Here is a 24608-nt window from a genome sequence, read left to right on the forward strand (position 1 = left end):
CACAGTTCTTCCCATAAGCCGGACACTGTCTTGCCATGTGTCTATTGCCGCACCGTCTGCAATCGTATGGCGTCATAGTCCTGAACTCTGTGCGCCCTCGTGTCCCTTCTGTGCACTACATCCACTGGTAGGTTGTCCAGTCCCAGCGCTCTCACACCCGTTGCTGTAGTTCTCCCATTGAATTTTTGCGTGTGCATGGCTGAGAGTTCACTAGCATGACATATTTTTACTGCAGCATCCAAAGTTAAGTCATTGTCCCTAAGCATTCTCTCCCTCACCTTCTTGTCAAGTATTCCGAAAACGACCTGATCGCGTATCATCGATTCCTTCAAGTCTCCAAAGTTATATGTTTGTGCTTTTGTTTTTAAGTTCGTCAGAAAAACATCAAAGGGTTCTCCTTGCTTTTGCCCGCGGGAGCGAAAAACAAATCTCTCGAACGTTTCATTCTTTTTAGGTGTGCAGTATTTATCGAACAAATCTATCACCTTGTCCAGATCATTTTTGTCACCTTCAGCTGCGAACGTAAATGTATTATACAGCACGATTGCCTGCGAGCCAGCCACTGTTAGCAACAAAGCTACCTTACGTGTTCCAGAGCGAGTCGTGGCGTCGATCGCTGTGAGGTAGAGAAGAAAGCGTTGTTTGAATTCGTGCCAATTTTCATCCAGATTTCCTTCAAGTTGCAGGCTAGTCGGTGGTTTTATCCCTTCCATTGTTGTGATATGCCCGTATCGTGCATTCTATAAATCCTGGTACCATGTAATGTTATCTTATATCGTAGTATTAAGAGGCTTACGAGTAGATATCGTTGAGTACTCTTTATTAGGTCTTGAGTCAGTGCCAGCTCGTGTAGTACTGCCGCATGGCCAAGATGGCTTCCTATTTAGCCGACTGTCGTCAAGCAGCTGTCTTTACTACAGCTACCGTCAAGCAGCTGTCTTTACTACAGCTACAGTTATCTGTACACTGGTGGAGAATAGATTTCTGGACTGCTGTGAGACCCTGCAAGCCCCTTTCCACACTGGTAAACGCAGGCACGATGGCAGCAGTCTGAGCCTGCATGACAGAAGTCTAGCTTCCACTGCAGCACTCAGACATTGGGTCGCTTCCGCTTGTGCTGCATTAGAAGCTGAAACATCGTCCATCACATTCTGCATCATGGTTGGGTCCACAAGTGTTCTAATGGAGTTGCCCATCACTTCCATTCTGGAAATCATGGACTCCAAACTCTGCGCTTCAATCATGTTAATTAGCAGTCAGCACAAATTTTGCCTGCTGCCTGCATTACTTTCAACAGGTGCTGGCAGATCACGCATCGTGATCCCCGCACCCATTTTTGGGCTTTAGCAAATTTAGCATCCTATGGGGGAGAAATTCATTATCACCCAGGAATGGGCTGTAACTTCAGAAAAGTTTGAGATTTAGCGCCAGGCGCGAATGAATCACGCTGCACGTAAAATTAAGTATCATCGCTCAAAGGATGGGAGCGCTAAATCAAGCGCTAATGGCCTAGCTCAGTGGTGCTTCACTCAAAGCACTAACCAATATCAGGTGCAGTCTAATTGCAAGTCATCATTGCCACAGGCTCTTTCCAGTTCTTAAATGGGAGGTTCAATGATGCTGCAGAACCTCATTCTCAGCATTGCTGTGAACCTGTGTCAGCAAGCAGGAGCAGGCCAAGCCCAAGGAGCCGGACAACTCAAGCAGGTGTCATGATGGCAGATTGATGCCCCAGGGAGAGAACCCACAGATTTTCAGACAAAGCATTGGAGGAGTTGGTGTCTGCTGTGGAGAGACGGAGGGCAGTGCTCTACCCGACAAGTGGCAGGCAACCCTCGCCGCAAGTCTTCCGCGCCATGTGGAGGGAGGTAGTCCAGCAGGTCTCGGGCAGCACTGTGGTCCCCAGGACTCCCACACAGTGCAGGAAGAAATTTAACAACCTCATTTGGGTGGTCAGGGTGAGTCAATGCGTCAACAAATGCTACATACCACCATCTGAACTACAGTCTGCACACACTGGCCAAAGCACCACACCCCCAGCACTCACCCAGCAACAATCTCTACCTACCAACACTCACACCCACATCTCACACCTTGCACACAAGCTATTCAACTATGGTAGGCACATCACCCAAACACATTGTTCCACACTCACTCACACACTTTCCTTTCTCTTGCAGGCCAAGGTGGCTCTGGAAAATAGAGTGCTGGAGATTATTGGCCACCTGAGCAAGCACCTGAGCAGCCTGTCCCTGAGGGCATCATTGACAGCGAGACTGGAGAACAGGAGGAGGAAGGACGCACCGCATCACTGCAGGTCTCACTAGCTCAGATACTGGCACTACGCATTCTTTAGAGGCTAGTATAGAAGCGAGATCTGCACAGGGTGATACACCGGGAACAAACGGGCTGCAGCAAGGCAAGGGGGAGAGGGTAGCTCGGGGGTCAGCTCCCCGGAGGGTGAGTTCACGTGTGAGTTCTGCCGCACAGGACTCAGATGAGGACCTCGATGGGGAGACCTTTAGAAGAAGGATGATGGGCATGCGCACGGAGATGATAGATGCAATGGCAAGGGTGCCCAAGAGCCTGTCGGCAATGGTAAGGAGCTTGGAGGAGTATGCCTCCAACATTCCAGACTGCTGCCGCCCATGCTGAGGTGGTGCAGTCTACAGCCGGGCATTCCAGGCCTAGAGCTGGTCGAGGGCGTCCTGTGAGGCCATCTGAAGTCTCCCACACGGGCACTCGGCAGCCTTCCACCCACCGTGCTCAGCCACTGGGCCAAAACTTCAAAGGAGCACTAGAGTAGGTAAAGGCACAGTAACGAGAGGCACTCAGGGATGGCACAAAGGTGAATAGTTAATATTGTTGTTGTAAATATGTGCAAACTGATTATTGATAAATTTAGTAATTCAGTTTGAATAATTTTGTGTTGTGTCTCATTTCAGGGACAGGGATGGAATGATGGTGCTGTGATAAGCAACAGGGATCTGGGGTTTAATTTATTGGAACCACAGTCTAATGAGGCGGTCATGGATCGCCCTTCCAGAAGGCCGATTGAGTGGCTACCTCCTCCCCACTCCTGTTCCTCCTCCTCCTCCTCCTCATCTTCCTCTTCCTTCTCTTCCTCCTCCTCTCCCTCTTCCTGAGGTGGTCCCGCAATCCCTGGTGACAAGGGCTGGGCACACATGATGGCCAAATTGTGGAGCATGCAGCAGACCACGATGAAATGGGACACCCACTCAGCCGAGTACTGGAGGGCTCCTCCTGAACGGTCAAGGCAGGGGAACCATTGCTTGAGCACCTTGATGGTCTGCTCGATGATGTTCCTGGTGACGGCATGGCTCTCATTATATGAGTGCTGAGCAGGAGTGCTGGGGTTTTGGAGGGGAGTCATGAGCCAGGTGGAGAGCGGATATCCCTTGTCTCCGACCAGCCAGCTGTGAACTTGATGTGGTGGCTGGAAAAGTGCTGGAACACCGGTCTGGAGCAGGATGAATGCATCGTGGCTGCTGCCAGGATAGCGGGCATTGACGGTGAGGATTTGCTGTCTGTGGTCGCACACCAACTGGACATTAAGTGAGTGGTAGCCTTTGCAGTTATGAAAGATGTCAGGATTGTTATGTGGTGCCCACAAAACCACGTGGGTGCAGTCAATGGCAACCTGCAACATGGGTAATCCTGCTATCCTGGCAAAGCCACATGCACGCTTGTCCTGCTTCTCTCTGGTGATGGGGAAGGAAATGTAGTCCCTTCTCCTACTGTAGAGAGCCTCTGTGACCTCCCGGATGCAGCGATGGACAGCGAACTGCGAGATGTTAGCTATATCTCCTGTTGCAGACTGGAAGGAGCCGCTGGCGAAGAAATTGAGGGCGACGGTGACCTTGACTGAGAGCCGTGGTCGTCCTGATCTGAGGCTCGATGTCTAGTTGCAGGAGGTGGCAGAGTCCTGTGACCATCTCTTTGGTGAAGCAGAGCCTTCTAATACACTGCTCCTCGCTTACTTGAAGGTTGGAGAAGTGCTCTCCAAATACCCTCGGAGGGTAAGGCCTCCTGCTGAGAGCTCTAATGGCCCTCCTCCTCCCTCTGGCCACATGTTCCAATCTTTCTCGCTGCCTCCGCTCCATCCGCCGTAGATCCTGGAGGGCGAGGTCGACTGCCAGTACAGCCCCCATTAATGTAACCAAGTGTAGCACTTTGATATGTTATGAGAGTAAATGTAACTAATCTTTAGTAGCCACAACACTCCGGAGACTAAACAACCTTTAAATGACTGTGCAACAGTTTAAATCAATGTTAAACTGAAAAGGAAGCAGCGAAACAGCACCAACCTGAGAGCTGCAACTCATTACTCATGATCCCTTTAAGTAGCGTCCCTGGAGCTGGCTACCAACTGCTTCATGCCTCCTCTTCCTGTCGCTGTCGGGGCGAGGCGCTAAGGCAGGGGGCGATAATCAATTTCGCAGATCGGGCACCCAGTGAGCGTTGCCCGCTCACTGACGTCACAATCTGCCTGGCGCTGAAGTCCCTGGTGCTAAATCATAGCGGCGGCGCAACAGGGGTGCCGGATTTGGTGTGTGGCGCTGGATTCACCTCACCCCGGCACTACTGCCTCAGTACCCCGTTAGTGCCCCCGCCAGGCGCTAACTGGAGGCGCTAAGGTAACGAATTTCTCCCCCATGTCTTTAATATCATTACTAATACAAATCCAGACAAAGGAAAAAATACCAAACCTCTTTGAAGTCCTTTGGATGTCTATGAAACCTATAAAGGTATGGAAGAAAATGAAGATCTGATTTTTTACTAGAGACAGAGAGATACATACCACATCTATTGGGATAATTCTGTCGTGCTGTACTCCCAGCACGATAATGGTGTTGTTGACTAATCATAGCAATCAAGTAGTTTACAACATAGCCAGACATGAAGCTAGGAAAGCACACACACCTAATGCGGAGCCTGATCGAATATGGCAGGCAGTGCATTTCCAACGTGGGATGAGCGTGCGTATGCCAACCACCATATTGGATCCTTAGGCACCCGTTATGCACCTGTACAATGAGTGCAACACAATCAGATTTTTAAGCCCACATCTTCTTGTATTCTCCTGACTTATGTTGGAGTATAACTCAGACAAGAGCTCTTTGATATCCTGCTCTAGTAATCATCATGGTTCATGTATTAGCCTAGACAGGGAATGTTGGCAGGTTATTCAACTGTGGAATTCATCACAGTTGAGCCCAATCATATCCTGTGCATTTCTAACAGGAGTCAAAGATTAGCAATCAGAAGCTGGATCCCTAGCTAATTAATTTTCCACGCTAGTCAAGGGATACCATAGTAACCCCACTGTTGTCCAACCTAGGAGTTCCATGATTTGTACAGCTTATTACTACAGCACAGAATATAATTCCATTCGGGAATCTTGAGTCTATATTGCTAACACTAAAGCAAATTTGTGGAATTAAGCACCAAGAGCTCACTTCTTAGATCTCTGGTGTCTCCTTAGTCTGCTTATGATCTCAGAACAGTGCAAGACCTCTTTTTAGCTGCAGTAGGCATGGATAACAGACAGATCCCTGAAGCTGACATTACTATAGCATATGTTCTGTAAACTCACAATTAACACAGCCCAGAAGTTATATTATAAGCATCAATGTGGATTTCCCGCTGGATTATTTTTCATCCTTTTGAGGTCTTTCTATGCTGCAAAAGTAGGTGGGTGATCTGCTGGTAGATATCTCTCAGTGCTACTCTTAAACTAGCCACTTGGGATGAAATTTCTCTTTTTACCCAAAAAACTGGAGAATGTCGATTTATTTTGTAACTAATGATCCACTAATGAATTCATGTGGAAGTGCGATTTGGAACATGTAGTTTTGAAATGTGCAATTTCATTCTATTAAATACAGAGAAAAATCAGACATTCTCCAGTTTACATTAAACAGTTTTACCCCACTGAGCGATAGCGACTGATCCAATGCTTTTTCCTTTCTCCCTCTGAGAAGCTTCTGATTTCAGTGGAGAATCACTAGGCACAAACCCATATCCCACCACTTGATGTGAGGATGTGTTGGAGTGGCAGTTTCCCATTTCCCACTGAATTTTGTTTCCTTTCTAAAGGCGGTGAGTCACGCTGGGATGCGGTTCCACAAGCGTTGGCTGTTCTACAGTGTCTTGTCCAATGTGTGAACCTAGATGGCGTGCGTCAGCAGGCTATTTGACAGCATGAGGCATCACAGTTGAACCTGATCCTCCCCATATCTGTTACATGCATGTAGGTACTTTTCAGTAGGGGTCACTGGAGCGCAATTTGGTACAGGAACTATTAATTGATTTTAGCTCTCCCGAGCTCAGGGGTGCTGAGGCTAATTGCACTGTCCCAACCACTGCCTCAACTGAGATCAGTTAACTCAGCATAAACCAGAGATCATACCTTGGATCTTGGAATTGAAAAAAATATGAACCAATTACTAAGCATGACAGGAATGATGAGAAATTAATTTGCATTATTACATGATATTGACAGCACAGTAAATCATGTTCAAGACAGTAGAATCTCCTGTAGCTTCCGGTAAAACAAAGTTGACAGAATACCAATGTTCAATTTTGTGCAGAGAAATAATCTTCCCTTTGTATTTGTAGCAAAGCTATCAGGCACACAGTTCACAGACTCTTTTCAGTAAAAGTCCAGGTTAACTCCTATTACACCACCCAAACTAATGTGGCTCTGTGACATATTAAATTTAATTAACATACCTTGTAGTGGAAAAGGAATAACCCACAAAACAGACTGTAAATATCTGCCGTTAATAGGGAGAGGTTGACAGCGGTGGCACTGCTTCGTTTAATGACTACAGGCATGAAGCTGTATAGACCGAACATACAGGCACTGAAACCAACGTACAGCAGCCCTGGAAAAAAGAGCAGAGAAGGAATTAGGAAGTTTTCCAAAAGAAAAGGAAACACAATTGGTACAGTTTCAAAGCTCTTTGAAGGCAGCTAAAGCTGTCAGTTTCAATGACCCATTCAGTATAGTGTTGTTAGACTACTTAATGAGCAGTTCCAACTTGAATGATTATAATCCAAAGGGCATAACCAGTAAAACAACACAGGAAAAGATGTCAAGCCTTGAATACATATTGTGGAATCCAATGGGACAGTTTCAGTTTTAATGAGGGGAAAACACAAAGAAAAAGACAAATATTTAATTTTGCTTTTCAAAGTTAGAGGATTTTCCCCATAATATTTTGTATGCTCAGATAATTAATGCCATGTCTCATTATTCAGAGTCACTTTTGGAACATATTGCTTCCCAAATGTTTCCAGCTTTATTATATCTGTTAGCTTTCCCTTTTTTAACAGAAGCACTGGCACAGTGTTTTGCAAATAGTGTTTTCTACTGGGAAAGCACAAGCACAGATGGAAGGTAAATAGGTCATTTGCTCATTTATTTACATAGAAATAGATGACAGAATGACATCAACATGTAAATTTATACTCTTGTACTAGCGTTCATATTTAGGTATGGCTGTGCTTGTAAGGAATGAGTATAACACACTTTTGTTGTGGGGTTAAAGGACTTCAAAGGAAATAAATCTAAAGTAAATAATTTTTTCCATTTCTAATTTTTAATTTTGCCAAATGAAATTTCTCAGAAACTTTAGTACATAATGATGAATATCAAAGAATACACCATGGTTGTTTGTGTGGTCAATATCGTTTGGCCACGCAGTTTGAATCCAGTCAATAAAACAAGGTGAATTATTACTTGTCTGTAGCTGATGTTTGTCTATTAATTTACTATAATGAGAGAACAGTCAATTTTTAAACTAAAGATGTGAACAACATTTTCAGACCGAGAGGCGACCCTCTCATCACTTTAAAGAAATTTCCATCACTTTATTTTGTAATAACTAAATAACTTGGAAGACTGCGTGGTGCAATGTGTTTTCACTTCTGGGACATGACCTTGTATTCAGGCCAGACTGCTAGGTTGAAAGTCCCATCTTTCTGTTCTATGTAAGGATCCTATATGAAATGAGTAGGGCGGTCTCAATCCTGATCCTAGTAAGAATGGACCCACAGAACAGTACTGTTTCTAATTTGGCAATCTTATTTGGGACGTAATATGATGGAAAATGAGAAACTGTCACATTAGTACAGTAGGGAATGCCTTTCTGAGACTGAGTTAAGCCTGATGTACATTGTTGAACCAGGAGTATATATCTGCATGTAATTGTTTTATACCTGAGCTGGGAGTGCTTGATGCTTGACACTGAGTGCCTGAAATTCCCTGCATTAACAACCCTCACTTTTTGCTGTTTTTTTTTAACCAATCCTGATTGGTTACTGTCCAATTTTCTAGTTACTGTCCTCACTTGGTTCAGTGTGTGAAAGGAGTGATGCCAGGAATTAGAAGTGCTCAGACAGTAATTAAAACAGAAAATGCTGAAAATACACAGCAAATCAATCAGGATCTGAAATAGAAAGACTCGTTAACGTTTATGGGTAGGACCTTTCATGCAAATTCACCTGAAAGGTTACCCTATTTTCTCTTTCAGGTACTGCCTGACCTGCTGTGCATTTCTAACATTTTCAGTTTTAGTTCCAGTAATTAATTTTTCTTAGTATCTCTGCTCAAATCATCAGCTGACAGCATGGTTTATGGGCTGCTTCACACGATATAAGCTAAGTAGGATATGTGAGGGTAAACTTTCATCTTCAGCACTCAGGAAGACCATATAGAGAATCTGGGGACATGTCCCCATGCTTACCCTTCTATTTGACACATAGGGGAAGAAATTTGTTTAGGCCCGTTTTTGGGTCTGAAATGGTCGGCGTGATCACAGTGTACATCAGAAGCTGGAGGCCTGAGGCTCGTCCAAAACCTGGTCTTTGGCCTCAGCTGAATAATTCTAGCAAGCTACAGGCACCTCTCGGGCCTCCTGAGGCAGGTCAACAGTTTCCACTGGACTGGTTTGGGCAGCTGTGATGCCAGCATCTGCTCTCAGGTAGGTCCACATGGAGAGAGGCAAACAGCAGAGGAGGAGTGTGGGCTGGTAGCGACCAGCAGTAGTGCCGTTGAGCCAGGAGGAGCACTAACTGGATCCACATTAAGGTAAGTTAAATAGAAAAAAACGTACCTTTCTGTTGGTGAAGTTGGCCTACTGGCCAGTTCCTTTCTGCTTGGCCTTTCTGTAAGGACCACTAATTAGGCTGCAGAAGGAACCAGAAAAACGGAGCAGAGCATGCCCTGTACACGTTCTGCTCAGTTTCCGACCAATTTTGGAGAGGGGTCCTTAAACAGGTACTAGGCCCCAGTTTAGTATATTCAAGGTCCTAACGCCTTTTTAAGGTGGCAGCCAGGTACGCCTGCATATTGCCCAAGCCAATATGGCATTGGACACATTTCAGGTGCCCTTGGTGTGCGGGACATAGCCCTGTGAAATCGGACATTTTTGCCCCCGAAAGATGGACAAATCGAGGTGCAATTTCATCCCCTTAGCTCTATACTGGGAGTGCTGAAAAAGAAAATTTATCTCACGATATGTGGAGATTTTATAAACAGATTTTGTTCTCCCACTTTTGTAATTTCTTGTGTATTCTTCTCACATTCCACTTCCATGAGAAGTTGGCAGGCAGAAAGGCAATCTGGTCGCAAATATCTGCCATTTCAGCTCTTGATCTGGTGACTTGGATGTGCATGAGACCTACCTGCAGTGACTTGCCTTCTGCATTTCTCACCCTTCCCTATGAAGGACTGTTTGGCTTACAATTGGTGTCTCCTCCTGACAACATGGCTGAGATTGGAAATGTGCTTTATGAGCAACTGTGGACATTATCCTGCATTCTGCCACACTGGCACAGGGTATTAATGCTCTAGTGTACTGCATCACCACACTGCATTGCCTTGGTTTCATCCATCAGCTCATAAGTATCAGAATACAGCAGATTTTTTCAGCAGTCAGGGAAGGTGAAGTAGTTCATATGTTATTGAGACATTCAGTGTCACATTGAAGTGTAATAACAACAATTTGACTGGTAGAATTTATCAAAACACCTGTTAGATAAAGATGGTCACTGAGTATTAGTTTCCATTAGTCTCATTTCACCTTGAAGATGTGGCAATCTGACAGAATCCACTGCATTGCCAAGCCTCAGGCATGATCTTATCTTAAGAATGTTATTCAAGGGCATTCATAACACACCAGTTATGTGTTATTTTCATATGAAAATCAGAATAGGGAATGTGAAATCATTTTTTCTATGCTGACCTTTATATTTTATAAAATTACTCTGCATAATCAATCACTGACATGCATTGGCACAACCAAAGCTAACATGCTAAAAACTTGAATTAGAGTTTGACTTGGATACATATTAAAAGAACATGCAAGAATTTTTTCATTTAGACTTGAAATGGGAATTAAACTCTAAATTAATAATGGTCAAACCATCACTTTTAAAAGAGATAGTGGATTGTGAGGTGTCAAAAATTGCTATTTTAGCGATGTTAACAGTTTGAAAGACACATCTTGTCAAACAGTCAACAATCACACTATAGTGAAGTAACTAAGCTCGGTACTGATTTAAGGAGAACAAAATAAAAGGGCGCTTTTCATGTTATATGTTTATAGTTAGATTTTCATAGAATCATAACTTCTTGACTAGCATTCAGGACGATTACTACATCAGAGTTCCCTAATACAAATAGGAAATGATTCAACTGGAATGCTTTGAGAACTTTAACAATATAATGAACAACAACAATTTATGTTTCTTCAGGGGAAAAATTCGGTTGATTAGCGCCTCCCGGTAGTGCCCTAGGAGGGCGCAAAGCAACTAGCGCCCGGGCGCGGTGATGTTTGCGCCACTTGCGAAATTGACCAGACATTTTGCGGCGGTGCTAAACACTACTGCCACAATCTCCTGCGCCCGAAGATCGTGATGTCAGTCGAGCCCCGGTAGCGCCCCGGACCGGATATTGAGTGGCGCCCCCCTGCCTTTCCGCCTGCCGCTAGCAACAACAGGTAGAGGGGAACGTTTTGCAGTCAGGAAGGAACTGGGGGATCGCTATTTGAAGGCAGCCGCTTCCTGCCTTTTTTTGTCGCCGACATTTTTGCACCACACATTCTGAGAGAAAAACTTCTGGAGAGATTCAACGCTGTGTGAAGGAGTTTTGGGTACTGAGCAGCACTTTGCAGGTTAATTTTGATTTGACCTTCCTTGCATTGATTTAGAAGGGACTATGGCGGCTGCACTCTGAGCTCTTTCCCTGGGTCTCTCCATTGTTCTTTCCAGCAGAATTGATGCACAGGTCTCTCCAGGCCGAGATTCAAGGCTGCAATGAGCAGGATGTGGATGGAGAGCAAGATCGACCCTCCTCTTTAAGAACTGTCCGGCGCCAGTGTGTCTGTGTTCTATTGCTAACTGACATCACATGAGCTTCGCCAGCGCTCTGAGGTAGCACCTCGCTCCTTGGCATTAGTGCCTTAAGAGAGGTGTGTAGTGCCTGATTTAGCGCTCCAATCACCTCCAAGGGCGATAGAAGCCAAGTTTGCAGTTGGAGGCGATAATTAGTGCCAGGTGCTAAACTTTGCGCCCGGCCGATAATTGTGCCCCAAACGGGGCGATACCAAATTTCTCCTCCTATATCTTTAAGTGCAGAAAGATCTCAAAAAGATTTATATAGAGGAGCAAAGACAGTGAACATTGAACAGGAGGAGATAAAGGGAAAATGGCAAAGGTGTCAAAAGCACGGCCAATCAGAAGGGTTTTAAGGACGCTTTTGAAGGCATGCTTTGAGGGAGGAAGTTCCAGATAGTTCGGGTATTGTGATTGAAAGAGCAGCTACAAATAGTGGACTGGAGGGAGTGGGGAGCAAAGAGTAATCTTAAATCGGATGAGTGGAGGGTGTACGTGGGGACATATGGAGGAGATCACTCAGGAAGAATGGGAGAGCTATGTAGGGATTTAAAAGTGAGAATCTTGAAGTCAATTTGCTGGGGGATGGGAAACTAATAATGCTTAAAAAGGATGGAGTGATGGGAATTTTGCAAAGTGCATTAAAACCAGTTATACTACAGCTTTACTACCATACTTGGATTGCTATTGTCACTGATATACCGCTTAGAACCCTCCCTGCACCATGAAGTCCCACATGTGTAAACAGAAGAAAGTATTTGGTTCATGGTAGTGTAGCATCTAGCAAAGGGAGCCTGCTCAAAAAGGATTGGGCAGAATGGTTATAAAGGGCTGGAAAATAACATGTTCCCCATTGGTTTTCCAAATTCACTCCCATGTATCTTGTAACACAGTACTAACTATCTGTTATTCCATTGGAGTAATTTTACAAAATGATGCTAGTGGAAAAAGTGTACACTGGGAATTTGGGCCATTCCTCTGATATGTAAGTCACACAGTTGTGTCTATCTGTTTCTGTATGCATTTATTTTTCTATTTTATCTCTTTCTTTATTTTTGATACTGTGTATGCCTCTCATACACCTCACTTTTCTGTCTTGTTTTATGTTATGAATTTTATTTTCGAGGTATAAAGTGCAGTGCGTGGAAGAACCAACAGGCCACTGAAAAAAATACATTGCATGTGATTGGTTCCTTTTCTTATATAAAGGGAATTGTCTAAGAGATAGTGAAGTGCACTCACTGTTTTGTATTTGTGTTTATGAATTGGTTGCTTTTTAGTGATTTTGAAATTTGATACAATCAGCATGCTTCACACCCTACAGACATGACACTTTATTGACACATGCCAATCACAAAACATTTGCTATCCAGGTAATAAAATGCAACAACACATATTCTATGTCTTAATATAAACATTCACAATAAAACTTCAATTCATTTCAGTTTGAGTCATAAATACAGTATTATTTTTGCCTCAAACAATCCATAGTTCTTCCACATTCAACAGTATTCCTTATACAGATGCCTGAAGTTACACTGCTGTAACTTGGATGCAGGGGCTAAAAACATTTTTCATCATTCTTTGGGATATGGGCTTTGCTGACAAGACCAACATTTATTGCCCATCATGAGTTGCCCCTGAGAAGTATTCTTGAACCGCTGCAATCAGTGTGGTACTCCCACAATGCTGTTAGGTAGGAAGTTCCAGGAATTTGACCCAGCGAAACTGCACCCACCCCCACTCACTGCAACACTTTGTGATATAGTCACCAGAGAGGAAATTTGCATTATAAAAAATAATAAAGACCATGTTTCAAACTAGGATTTTGAGAACATAAACTGCTCCAGCATCTTGTTATTATAGCCCCTGCCTCAGCTCATCTGCTGCTGAAACCCTCAGCCATGCAATTGTTGCCTCTAGACTTGACTATTTCAACACGCTCCTGGCCGACCTCCCATCCTCCACTCTCCATAAACATGAGCTCATCCAAAACTCTGCTGCCCATATCCTAACTTACACCAAGTCCTGTTCACCCATCACCCCTGGGCTCGCTGAGCTACGTTGGCTCCTGGTCTGACAACGTCGCCATTTAAAAAATCTCATCCTTGTTTTCAGATCCCTCCAATGCCTTGCCCCTCCCAACTCTGTAATCTCCTCCAGCCCTACAACCCTCCAAGATATCTGCACTCCTCCAATTCTAGCCTCTTGCGCATCCCTGATTTTAATCGCTCCACTTTTACCGGCCGTGCCTTCAACTGCCTAGGCCCTAGATTCTTGAATTCCCTCCCTAATCCTCTCCGCCTCTCTACCGGTCTTTCCTCCTTTAAGACGCTCCTTAAAACCTACCTCTTTGACCAAGCTTTTGGTCACCCGTCCTAATATCTCTTTCTGTGATCTATGTCAAACGCTGTTTGATAACGCTCCTGTGAAGCGCCTTGGGACATTGTACTAGGTTAAAGGCGCTATATAAATGCAAGCCGTTGTTGTTGTATTATCACACTATCTGAAGCCCAGATGTTCTACCCTTGTTAAGCACACCTATATATCTGTTATTTTATATTATGTCCACAAAGTAAATATGTAATATGAATTATTGGTTTGCGAGGAACAGAAAGGAAAAGCAGAAGGACTAATGTGGTACACTTCTAATCACATCCTTCGACCCATAAACCTTTTCTGTTATTCAATCAATTATCATGTTTTGGAAGCCTGGACGTCAAAAACAAATGAATTACTGCTCCTGGATAATAGTATATGAAAAATAAATTCTCACCTATCTGCCAATCCCATGGTACCTTTAACAGTTCCTTATGTTCCATTATAGCCCTGTAATAAAAATAAAGTTAAAATGATTCATGCTTTTGCACTTCACTCAAAAGGAAAATTGCTACATACCTACCACTGGAAAAGTAATTCAGAAGCATAAACATCCAACAAATGGTTCCATGAGAAATAATTAGGTAATTATACAGCAGGATCATTCAACATCAGCACTTGTGATAATTAAGCAGCACTTGACATGTTATCCATCATTTAACAAATGGAAGATTCCAGTTTCATCAGTGCAACATGTAGTAGAATTACTTCAGAATTCATTAGGAGTCCTACGTAGACCCATAGCACACATTTTACAACCACTTTTCATAAGTAACTTTGTTATATTGTGTATTGTGTAAGGTATATTGTGTAATCTGCAAATAATTTTCTGATCAATGTATGATAATTATATCCCTGTAGGAAATGGTAACTTTCTGTTGACATCATTAAAGACTGCAATGGAGCTTCTGAAATGACAAGAAACTAGACAGTGTTCACAAAAAAATTGGATGTGGGGTGGGATGGAATTAACTTAAAATAAATGAAATCCCAGGAAGTAAATTGAAAACTGTAATCTAATCCTAGGGTTCATGTGGTGTTCACAGACTTATTCAGTTTTATTCTAATGTCATTTAACTCTTTATTAAGTTGCAGTATTTACTTTTCTACACTTAGCTCATCTCTGGGATTTCAAGTTTATCCAAAAATACTTAATCCAGCTCAAGGAAACTGTACAATAAGCATTATATCTGACATAAAAGATTGTCGACATATTTATAGCGACTGTTTGATGTTGCTCACAATTGTCGGAACTATTATGTGTAAAATATTGCAGAATACATTCCTTTGCGAAAAGTCTAGCCTTAGTTAAGAAATGACCAATTCAGTTAATCAGAAAATTATTTACGTAATCATCTAAGGGACTATTTTCAAGTGTCAACAATTTTTGCACCAACTTGTTAATGCCAAGTTGAATTTTCTCAAATAGATTTAATACAACATCAAGATGCTTTCTGACAGTGAAAAGCATCAATGGACACAATTATTATGAGACAGATTCAAACAACCTAAGTATAGCTACATTTTCTGGCATTATTAAGCCATTACGGCACCTTCACTTTAATTCACATTGGAGTAACGTGACAGTATCTGCAGAACCACCATTGGGCTTTTCTTTTATATAAAGAGGTTACACCATTTCTCCAGGGGTTCTGCTGGAGAGCCAACACGGAAATTCCAGGTGAAGCTCACTGCTCTGCGGTGGAAAATGCTAATTTAAAGTTTTTCACAGAGACTTTACAGACCCCAAAAAAACCACGAGGGCCCTATATTCCACCCCCCACGGGTGTGTACACGGTGCCCGTAGGGGCCTCGCAAGTGCCGGTTTCAGGCATGCGAAGCGCATGCACTAAAACCCGGCACTTCCGATCTGTCAAGAATTCTCTTGACAGATCCTCCGCCTGCCCGGGAGAAGGGCCTTCGCGGTCAGAGAGTTCCGCTTTCTGCACAACCTCCGCTCACTGAAAACCTTTAAAAATCTTACGCCTGGTAAAATCATGCGTAAGGCCTACTTTTACCAGCATAAGAGTTAAAAAAAATTAATAAATAATTTTTTTCCCACTCATTTATAATTTAAAAATACTTTTAAAAAAGGTAAGTTTATTTTTAGCCCTCTAAAAAACAAATTATTTTTTCAAAAAAATAAATTTGTTTAAAATATTTAATGTAATTTTAATTAATTTTAAATACGTGATTTAAAAAAAAATTATTTAATGTTTAACTGTGTTTAAGTGATTCCCATTCATATTTTATGTGTAGAGACCTGTCAAAAGTATGAAGGAGGATTCCCCTCTTTGATTGGTTCCCCATGGCCCACATGATCCCTGGGACGCTTGCGAACCGCATGTGCCCCCGGGATACTTGGGCCTCTGCTCGCGCGCACCAGGAGTCCAAGGGTCGGATTACTCGGGACCTATGGAACCAGCAGGTAAGTGCGTAGATTTTTCCAGATCGGAGGAATCTGCACGCAGGAAGCCTCCGATCGTAAAATCCGGCCCATGGTCAACATTCATTGTGCAGACTGCCCATATTATGAGGCATGGAGGCTTGAGGCCTATTGTGCTCAGTACTGAACAGTACAGGCTAAAAGTACAGCTAGCACTCAGAGCCTGTGCACAAACTGTGTACAAGGCTCATTAAGGGCCCAGAATTCATGTAAGGCTGAAGGTCCTTAATGTGGCTGGAGCATCTAAGCTGTGATTCGGTCGCTGGTCACCCATTAAAAGGAGCACTGCCAGGAAGGGTCCAAAAAACTTTTTACCAGTAAGACCCCATCATTCCAATACGCCCACCTCCTTTTTCCTGGCTTCCAAAGGACAAGCCTTGAATTTTGTCCTTGTGCCGTAAACAATTAGACGGGAAAAAACCCACAATGCTCCAAGGGCAGCTAGCCCTTCAATGATTCTGGGATATGACATCTCACCCTCGCAACCGCTGCATTCTCCCAGCACTTGTGCTACATATTGGGAGTACCAGCAAATTGGATTAACCAGCTAACCCTATCATTATGGGGTGAGTTCAGCTATGTGTGTAATGTATTATCACATGGTTTGTAACATGGTTTAGTATAAACATGCTCAGTTTGTTCTGGCCTAATAAAGCAAGCACATGGACTAGCAACTCATCCTGTCTCTGTCGTTCATTTGTTCTACCCACATATATTACATTTTGGCGATGAGGATGTGATCCCAAAGCTATTTTTAGGGATCACGGAAGGACACAGCATTCAACATTTGAGTGGACAAGTTTAAGGTGAATTTGTGACACCTAAACTGAATTTTTGCGATGTTTTATTGTTAATGCTCATGCAGAATCGTGTGTGCTTCGCCTTCGTTCTCAGCAACAGTGGCGTTCATTCTCAGGTACACAGGTAGCGTGCTGAGTCACTGTTCAACGGGATCGGGACAATCATGGCCGCGCCTACGGGATTCATCGGAAGACTCGATGTTCCAACATTCAATGGAATCTGGAACAGTACCCATGGATTGGAGGGTAACTAATGTTACCCCACTATTCAAAAAAGGTGGTAGAGAGAAAACGGGGAATTACAAACCGGTAAGGCTGACATCGGTAGTGGGGAAAATGCTAGAGTCCATTATAAAAGATGTAATAGCAGAGCACTTGGAAAACAGTGACAGGATCGGACAAAGTCAACATGGATTCACAAAAGGTAAATCATGCTTGACTAATCTACTGGAATTTTTTGAGGATGTAACTGGTAAAATAGATAAGGGAGAACCAGTGGATGTGGTGTATCTGGACTTTCAGAAGGCCTTCGATAAGGTCCCGCATAAGAGATTAGCGTGTAAAGTTAAGGCACATGGGATTGGGGGCAAAGTATTGACTTGGATAGAGAACTGGTTGGCAGACAGAAAGCAAAGAGTTGGAATAAACGGGTCTTTTTCCGAGTGGTAGGCAGTGATTAGTGGGGTACCGCAGGGATCGGTCCTTGAACCCCAGCTATTCACAATATATATTAATGATCTAGACAAGGGAACTAGGTGTAATATCTCCAAATTTGCAGACGACACAAAGCTGGGTGTGTGTGTGTGCTGTGAGGAGGATGTCGAGAAACTCCAGGATGATTTGGACATGTTGGGTGATTGGGCAGAAACATGGCAGATGCAATGTAACGTGGATAAATGTGAGGTTGTCCACTTTGGTGGCAAAAACAGGAAGGCAGATTATTATCTAAATGGCAATAGATTGGGAGAAGGGGAAGTGCAACGAGACCTGGGTGTCCTTGTGCACCAGTCGCTGAAGGTAAGCATGCAGGTGCAGCAGGCGGTTAAGAAGGCAAATGGTATGTTGGCCTTCGTAGTGAGAGGGTTTGAGTACAGGAACAAGGATGTTTTGCTGCAGTTGTACAGGGCCTTGGTGAGACCACATCTTGAGTATTGTGTGCAGTTTTGGTCACCTTATCTGAGGAAGGATGTTCTTGCCATGAAAGGAGTTCAGCGAAGATTCACCAGGCTGATACCGGGGATGGCAGGAATGACGTATGAGAAGAGATTGGGTCGATTGGGCTTGTACTCGCTGGAGTTTAGAAGAATGAGAGGTGATCTCATTGAAACTTATAAAATTCTGACAGGACTGGACAGACTAGATGCAGGAAGGATGTTCCCGATGGTCGGGGGGTCCAGAACCAGGGGACACAGTCTAAGGATAAAGGGTAGGCCATTTAGGACAGAAATGAGGAGGAATTTCTTCACCCAGAGAGTGGTGAACCTGTGGAACTCTCTACCACAGAAGGCGGTATTAAATATATTCAAGAAGGAGTTGGATATATTTCTTAAGGCTAAAGGGATCAAGGGGTATGGGGAGAAAGCAGGGACCGGGTACTGAATTTGGATGATCAGCCATGATCGCATTGAATGGCGGAGCAGGCTCGAGGGGCCGAATGGCCTACTCCTGCTCCTATTTTCTATGTTTCTATGACTCAGCATGTATGACCGAGCTCGCAAACCATTCAGTTCTTACATTGAGCGGATGGAGATTTTTTTAGGGCCAATAACATTATCGAGAACAAAGGTGCAGATGAGAATGTTCAAGCTCAAAACAAAATAATTTGTGAACGTAAAAAAGCAATTTTTCTAATGGAGATCAGGCCAAATGTCTACAGAATTTTGACAAACCTACTCGCACCAGGGAAAGTGAGAATGTGTCGTTTGAAGACATTGTCGAGAAACTCGAGGACCATTTCGACCCAAAGCTATCAGAAATAGCAGAGAGCTATAAGTTTGGTACCAGAAACCAAAAAGAAAGTGAAACCATCAGTGAGTACATTGTAGCTCTTAAGAACCTGTCTTTGCATTGTAACTTTGGCACATTTTTGGATTGCGCGTTGCGAGGTAAGTTTGTGTGTGGACTAATGGATGAGCGCACACAGTCCAAGTTACTGAACACGCCAAACCGAACATTTGACAAAGCATGCAAAATTGTCCTATCTATGGAGATGGCATCTAAGAATGCTGGGGAGCTCCATCCAACTCAAGTGACGAGTGCAGCTGAGGTCTACAGTTACAAAGTCGAAGCTAAAGTTGTGAGACCAAGTCAAAAGCATGTCAGTGAGTAGTTCAGTGAATTGTTATTGCTGCAATGGAAATCACTCACCACAGTCCTGCCAATACAGAAATGCGAAGAATTTTCACTGCCAGAAGCAAGACCATATTTCAACAGCTTGCAGAGCTAGATCGAAAGCAGGAAGTAAGAACCATTCTAGTGGCAATGCAAAGCAGCAACAACAAAAGGGAGGAATTGACAATATTGAAGTGAACACACCTGATGTTGAAGAACTAGGCATCTACAGCATCTATGCCACTAGCGGCATGGTAGCAGTCATGAGAAAGACTTCCATACAAAACTTTTGATCAATGACCAATATATTGATATGTGTATCGACACAGCAGCGGACTGCTCTATCATGAGTAAGGACACATATGAAAGTAAGTTTAATCAAATACCACTTATAAAGAGTACCATAGAGTGAAAAACCTACTCCAGTGAAATCCTAGAGACATGTGGACAAATGGAATGTACAGTTCAGCACAATGGCCAGTCAGTAAAGCTGCCTATTATTGTAGTGAGCTACAACAGCAGGCCAACCCTCATGGGCAAAGATTGGTTAAGAAAGTTAACACTAGACTGGAAAAATGTCTTCAGTATAGATGCTTCAAAGATGTGACTCAACACAATGCTGAACAAGTACGAAAGCATGAAATAACAACAGAAAATGCTGGAAATACTCAGCAGGCCAGGCAGCATCCGTGGAGAGAGAAACAGAGTTAACGTTTCAGGTCTGGGACCCTTCATCAGAACTGGAAAAAGCTGGAGATGTAACAGATATTAAGCAGGTGCAGAGACGGGGGGGGGGGGGGGGGGGCGGGGTTAGGAGGGGAGGAAGAAATAGAAAGAACATCCTGTACTTTTGTAAGAGGCAGGAAGGATATAATGTTGCAAATGGGAATGGCAAAAATCATACTGCATGAAAAATGGGGGCAGGGATAATTATCTGAAATTGTTGAACTCAATGTTGAGTCCGGCAGACTGCAAAGTGCCCAATCGAAAGATGAGGTGCTGTTCCTCGAGCTTACGTTGAGCTTCATTGAAACAATGCAATAGCCCGAGGACAGAGAGATCAGAGTGGGAGTGAAGCGGTGAATTAAAGTGACAGGCGACCGGAAGCTCAGGGTCACCCGTACGGACTGAAAGGAGGTTTTCACTATCCCCTCTGACCTTCCCCTCTCTGACCCCGAACGTTCAGTCCTCAACAAAGGCCTGAGCTTCATCCCCTTACACCCCCACCTGAATGAATTTCGAGCTCGGCACGATGCTGAGCTCTTCTTCCGTCGCCTTCGTCTCCGTGCCCACTTCTTTGGCCAGGAGTCTTCCCCCCGCATGGCTGATCCTTTCTCCCGCTTTCTAAATTCTCGTTCTACTTGGATCCCTCCCTCTGGCCTTCTACCCTCTCTAGATCTTTTCATTGCTAACTGCTGACGTGACATTGGCCGTCTCCATTTCTCTGCTCCCCTCACTCACTCCAACCTAACTCCCTCTGAACTTGCAGCACTCCATTCTCTCCGATCCAACCCTAACATTATCATTAAACCTGCTGATAAGGGTGGTGCTGTTGTTGTTTGGCGAACCGACCTCTACCGTGCAGAAGCTGAACGCCAACTCTCTAACATCTCCTCCTACCTCCGCCTGGACCATGACCCCACTAGCAAACATCAAGCCATTGTTTCCAAGTGTGTCACTGACCTCATCTCCTCTGGAGATCTTCCCTCCATGGCTGCCAACCTCATAGTCCCCCAACCCCGCACAGCCCGCTTCTACCTCCTTCCCAAGATCCACAAACAGGACTGCCCTGGTAGACCCATCGTTTCAGCCTGTTCTTGCCCCACCGAACTTATCTCTTCCTATATCGATTCTATTTTTTCTCCCCTTGTCCAGTCTCTTCCCACCTACATTCGCGACTCTTCCGACGCCCTCCGTCACTTTAACAGTTTCCAGTTTCCTGGCCCCAACCGTCTCCTTTTCACCATGGACGTCCAATCCCTCTACACCACCATCCCCCACCAGGACGGCCTTCGGGCGCTCTGTTTCTTCCTTGAACAGAGGCCCAACCAGTCCCCATCCACCACCGCCCTCCTCCGCCTGGCTGAACTTGTTCTCACTTTGAACAACTTCTCCTTTGACTCCACTCACTTCCTCCAAATTAAAGGTGTTGCTATGGGAACCCGCATGGGCCCTAGCTATGCCTGCCTGTTCATGGGACATGTGGAACATTCTTTGTTCCAGTCCTACTCAGGTCCCCTCCCTCACCTCTTTTTCCGGTACATCGATGACTGTATTGGTGCCGTTTCCTGCTCTCGCCCTGAACTGGATAAGTTCATTCACTTTACTTCCAATTTCCACCCTGCCCTCACCTTCACATGGTCCATCTCCGACTCTTCCCTTCCCTTCCTTGACTTCTCCGTCTCCATTTCTGGCGATCGGCTTTCAACAAACATCCACTACAAGCCCACCGACTCCCACAGCTACCTGGACTACACTTCCTCCCACCCCGCTTCCTGTAAGGACTCTATTCCTTTCTCCCAGTTTCTCCATCTCCGCCGCGTCTGTTCTGACGATGCCACCTTCCATACTAGTGCTTCTGACATGTCTTCCTTTTTCCTCAACCGAGGATTCCCCTCTACCGTGGTTGACACGGCCCTTGACCGTGTCCGTTCTATTTCCCGCGCTTCTGCTCTCACCCCTGCCCCTCCCTCCCAGAACCACGATAGGGTTCCCCTTGTCCTCACCTTTCACCCCACCAGCCTCCACATTCAACGGATCATCCTCCGCCATTTCCGCCACCTCCAACGTGATCCCACCACCAAACACATCTTCCCCTCACCTCCCCTTTCAGCATTCCGAAGGGACTGCTCCCTCCGCGACACCCTGGCCCACTCCTCAATCACTCCCAACAGCCCTGCTCCTTCACCTGGCACCTTCCTGTGCAAGCGCAGGAGATGCAACACATGCCCTTTTACCTCCTCCCTTCCCACTGTCCAGGGCCCCAAACACCCCTTCCAGGTGGAACAGCGATTTACTTGTACTTCTTGCAATTTAATATACTGTATTCGCTGCTCACGATGCAGTCTCCTCTACATTGGGGAGACCAAACGCAGATTGGGCGACCGCTTTGCGGAACACCTCCGTTCAGTCCGTACGGGTGACCCTGAGCTTCCGGTCGCCTGTCACTTGAATTCACCGCTTCACTCCCACTCTGATCTCTCTGTCCTCGGCCTATTACATTGTTCCAATGAAGCTCAACGTAAGCTCGAGGAACAGCACCTCATCTTTCGATTGGGCACTTTGCAGCCTGCCGGACTCAACATTGAGTTCAACAATTTCAGATAATTATCCCTGCCCCATTTTTCATGCAGTATGATTTTTGCCATTCCCATTTGCAACATTTTATCTTTCCTGCCTCTTACAAAAGTACAGGATGTTCTTTCTATTTCTTCCTCCCCTCCTAACCGCCCCCACCCCCTGTCTCTGCACCTGCTTAATATCTGTTACATCTCCAGCTTTTTCCAGTTCTGATGAAGGGTCCCAGACCTGAAACGTTAACTCTGTTTCTCTCTCCACGGATGCTGCCTGGCCTGCTGAGTATTTCCAGCATTTTCTGTTGTTATTTCAGATTTCCAGCATCCGCAGTATTTTGCAATTAATTACGAAAGCATGTTCACAGACAGTTATGAGGGCATCAGTGGGTATGACGCGCATAGCCACATCAAGTCCAAAGCGAAGCCTGTCTATTGTAAGGCAAGGTCGGTCCTCTATGCATTGAAACGTCAGGTGGAGGAAGAGCTAGCAAAGCTCAGAAAGAACAGAGTGCTAGTAAAAACTGACAAAAGTGAATGGGATACCCCGATTGTGGTAGTGCCCAAAGCAGACAAAACTGTACAGTTGTACGGTGACTACAAAGTTACTATCAACCAAGCAGTTCACGATGAGCAGTACCCATTACCTACATCGCAAGATTTGTATGCAGCACTCTCCAAGCTTGACCTGTCGCACGCTTATGCTCAGCTGAATGTTGACAAAGAGAGTCAACAGTATGTCACCATCAACACACATAAGGGACTGTACTCATACACCAAGCTGCCATATGGTGTAAAATCCTCCCCCAAAATCTTCCAGGCTACGATAGATAAGATTTTGCAAGGAGTTCCAAATTGCTTATGCAATCAAGATGATGTGCTGATCACAACAAGCCATGAGGAAGAAAATCTAGAAGTGTTAGATATAGTGCTTCAAAGGTTTAAATGCCCATAATGTCAAATTCAAAAGGTGCAAATATGCTTTTGTGCAGCCTGCAGTTGTGTACCTTGGTCTGAAAGTTGATGCAAATAGTCTGCAACCAGTGAAGGAAAAAGTTGATGCTGTCATCAATGCTCCAAAGCTACAGAACGTGTCTGAGTTCAGATCTTTCCTTGGAATGGTTCAGTACTATGCATGTTTCTTACCTGAGTTAGCGACCATGTTAGCTCCATGGCAAGAGCTGCTCAAGAAGGATGTCCAGCGGAAGTGGACGAAAGCGCAACAGGAAGCTTACGACGCTTGTAAGAGAAGTCTCTCTATCGATGCTCTACTTGTGCACTATGACACAGAGTTAAGTTAGCTTAAGTTAGTGTGTGATGCTTCCAGCTACGGTGTGGGAGCTGTCGTAAGCCACGTAATGGATGACGGCCAAGAGAAACCAATCACGTTCGCATCGCAAACCCTCACAAAGAGTGAAACTACATGCAAATTGAAAAGGAAGCATTCGCCATAGTATTTGGAATCAAGAAATTTCGACAGTTCCTGATTGGCAGAAAGTTTACCCTGATAACCGATCACAAACCGTTCCTAGCAATATTGGTGCCCAAATCTGCCATCCCTGCAATGGCCGGATCAAGAATGCAACGTTGGGCAGTGTTGTTGTCACAATATGACTGCACAATTCAATATCGCACTTCAAAGCAAAACGCAATCGTAGGTGCCTTGTCCAGGTTGCCACATGAAGACTCGTGTTGGGAATGAACGTGCTATTTTCACGCTAGGTGCAGTTGGCAAAGACTTTCCCATGAATGCAACTGAGATTGCAGATGAGACTCAAAAGGACTCAGTACTGAAAAAAGTATATGAAAACACCTTGAATGGATGGTCTGATCAGTGTATGGACACAGAATTGAAACCATTCCATAACCGTCATATTGAATTGCCCTGTGAGCAAGTTTGTATCAAGTGGGGAAACAGAGTGGTGGTACGTACTT

At 44.6% G+C, this 24608-nt stretch overlaps 1 protein-coding gene across 1 annotated transcript in view; it reads right to left on the bottom strand.

Annotated features, from left to right (window-relative positions):
- slc35f1 (solute carrier family 35 member F1) overlaps positions 1-24608 on the bottom strand; it is a 522812-nt gene that overhangs the window by 65376 nt on the left and 432828 nt on the right. Inside the window, exons 6-7 of the mRNA XM_085997332.1 lie at positions 14201-14253; positions 6757-6911 (exon numbers count right to left, since the gene is read on the bottom strand). Coding sequence (XP_085853458.1) covers positions 6757-6911; positions 14201-14253 — 208 coding nt within the window. The remainder of the gene's footprint in view (positions 1-6756; positions 6912-14200; positions 14254-24608) is intronic.

The sequence above is a fragment of the Somniosus microcephalus genome, chromosome 9, assembly GCF_052327205.1.
Source record: "Somniosus microcephalus isolate GS21.2 chromosome 9, FLI_Smic_1.0, whole genome shotgun sequence".
NCBI lineage: Eukaryota > Metazoa > Chordata > Chondrichthyes > Squaliformes > Somniosidae > Somniosus > Somniosus microcephalus.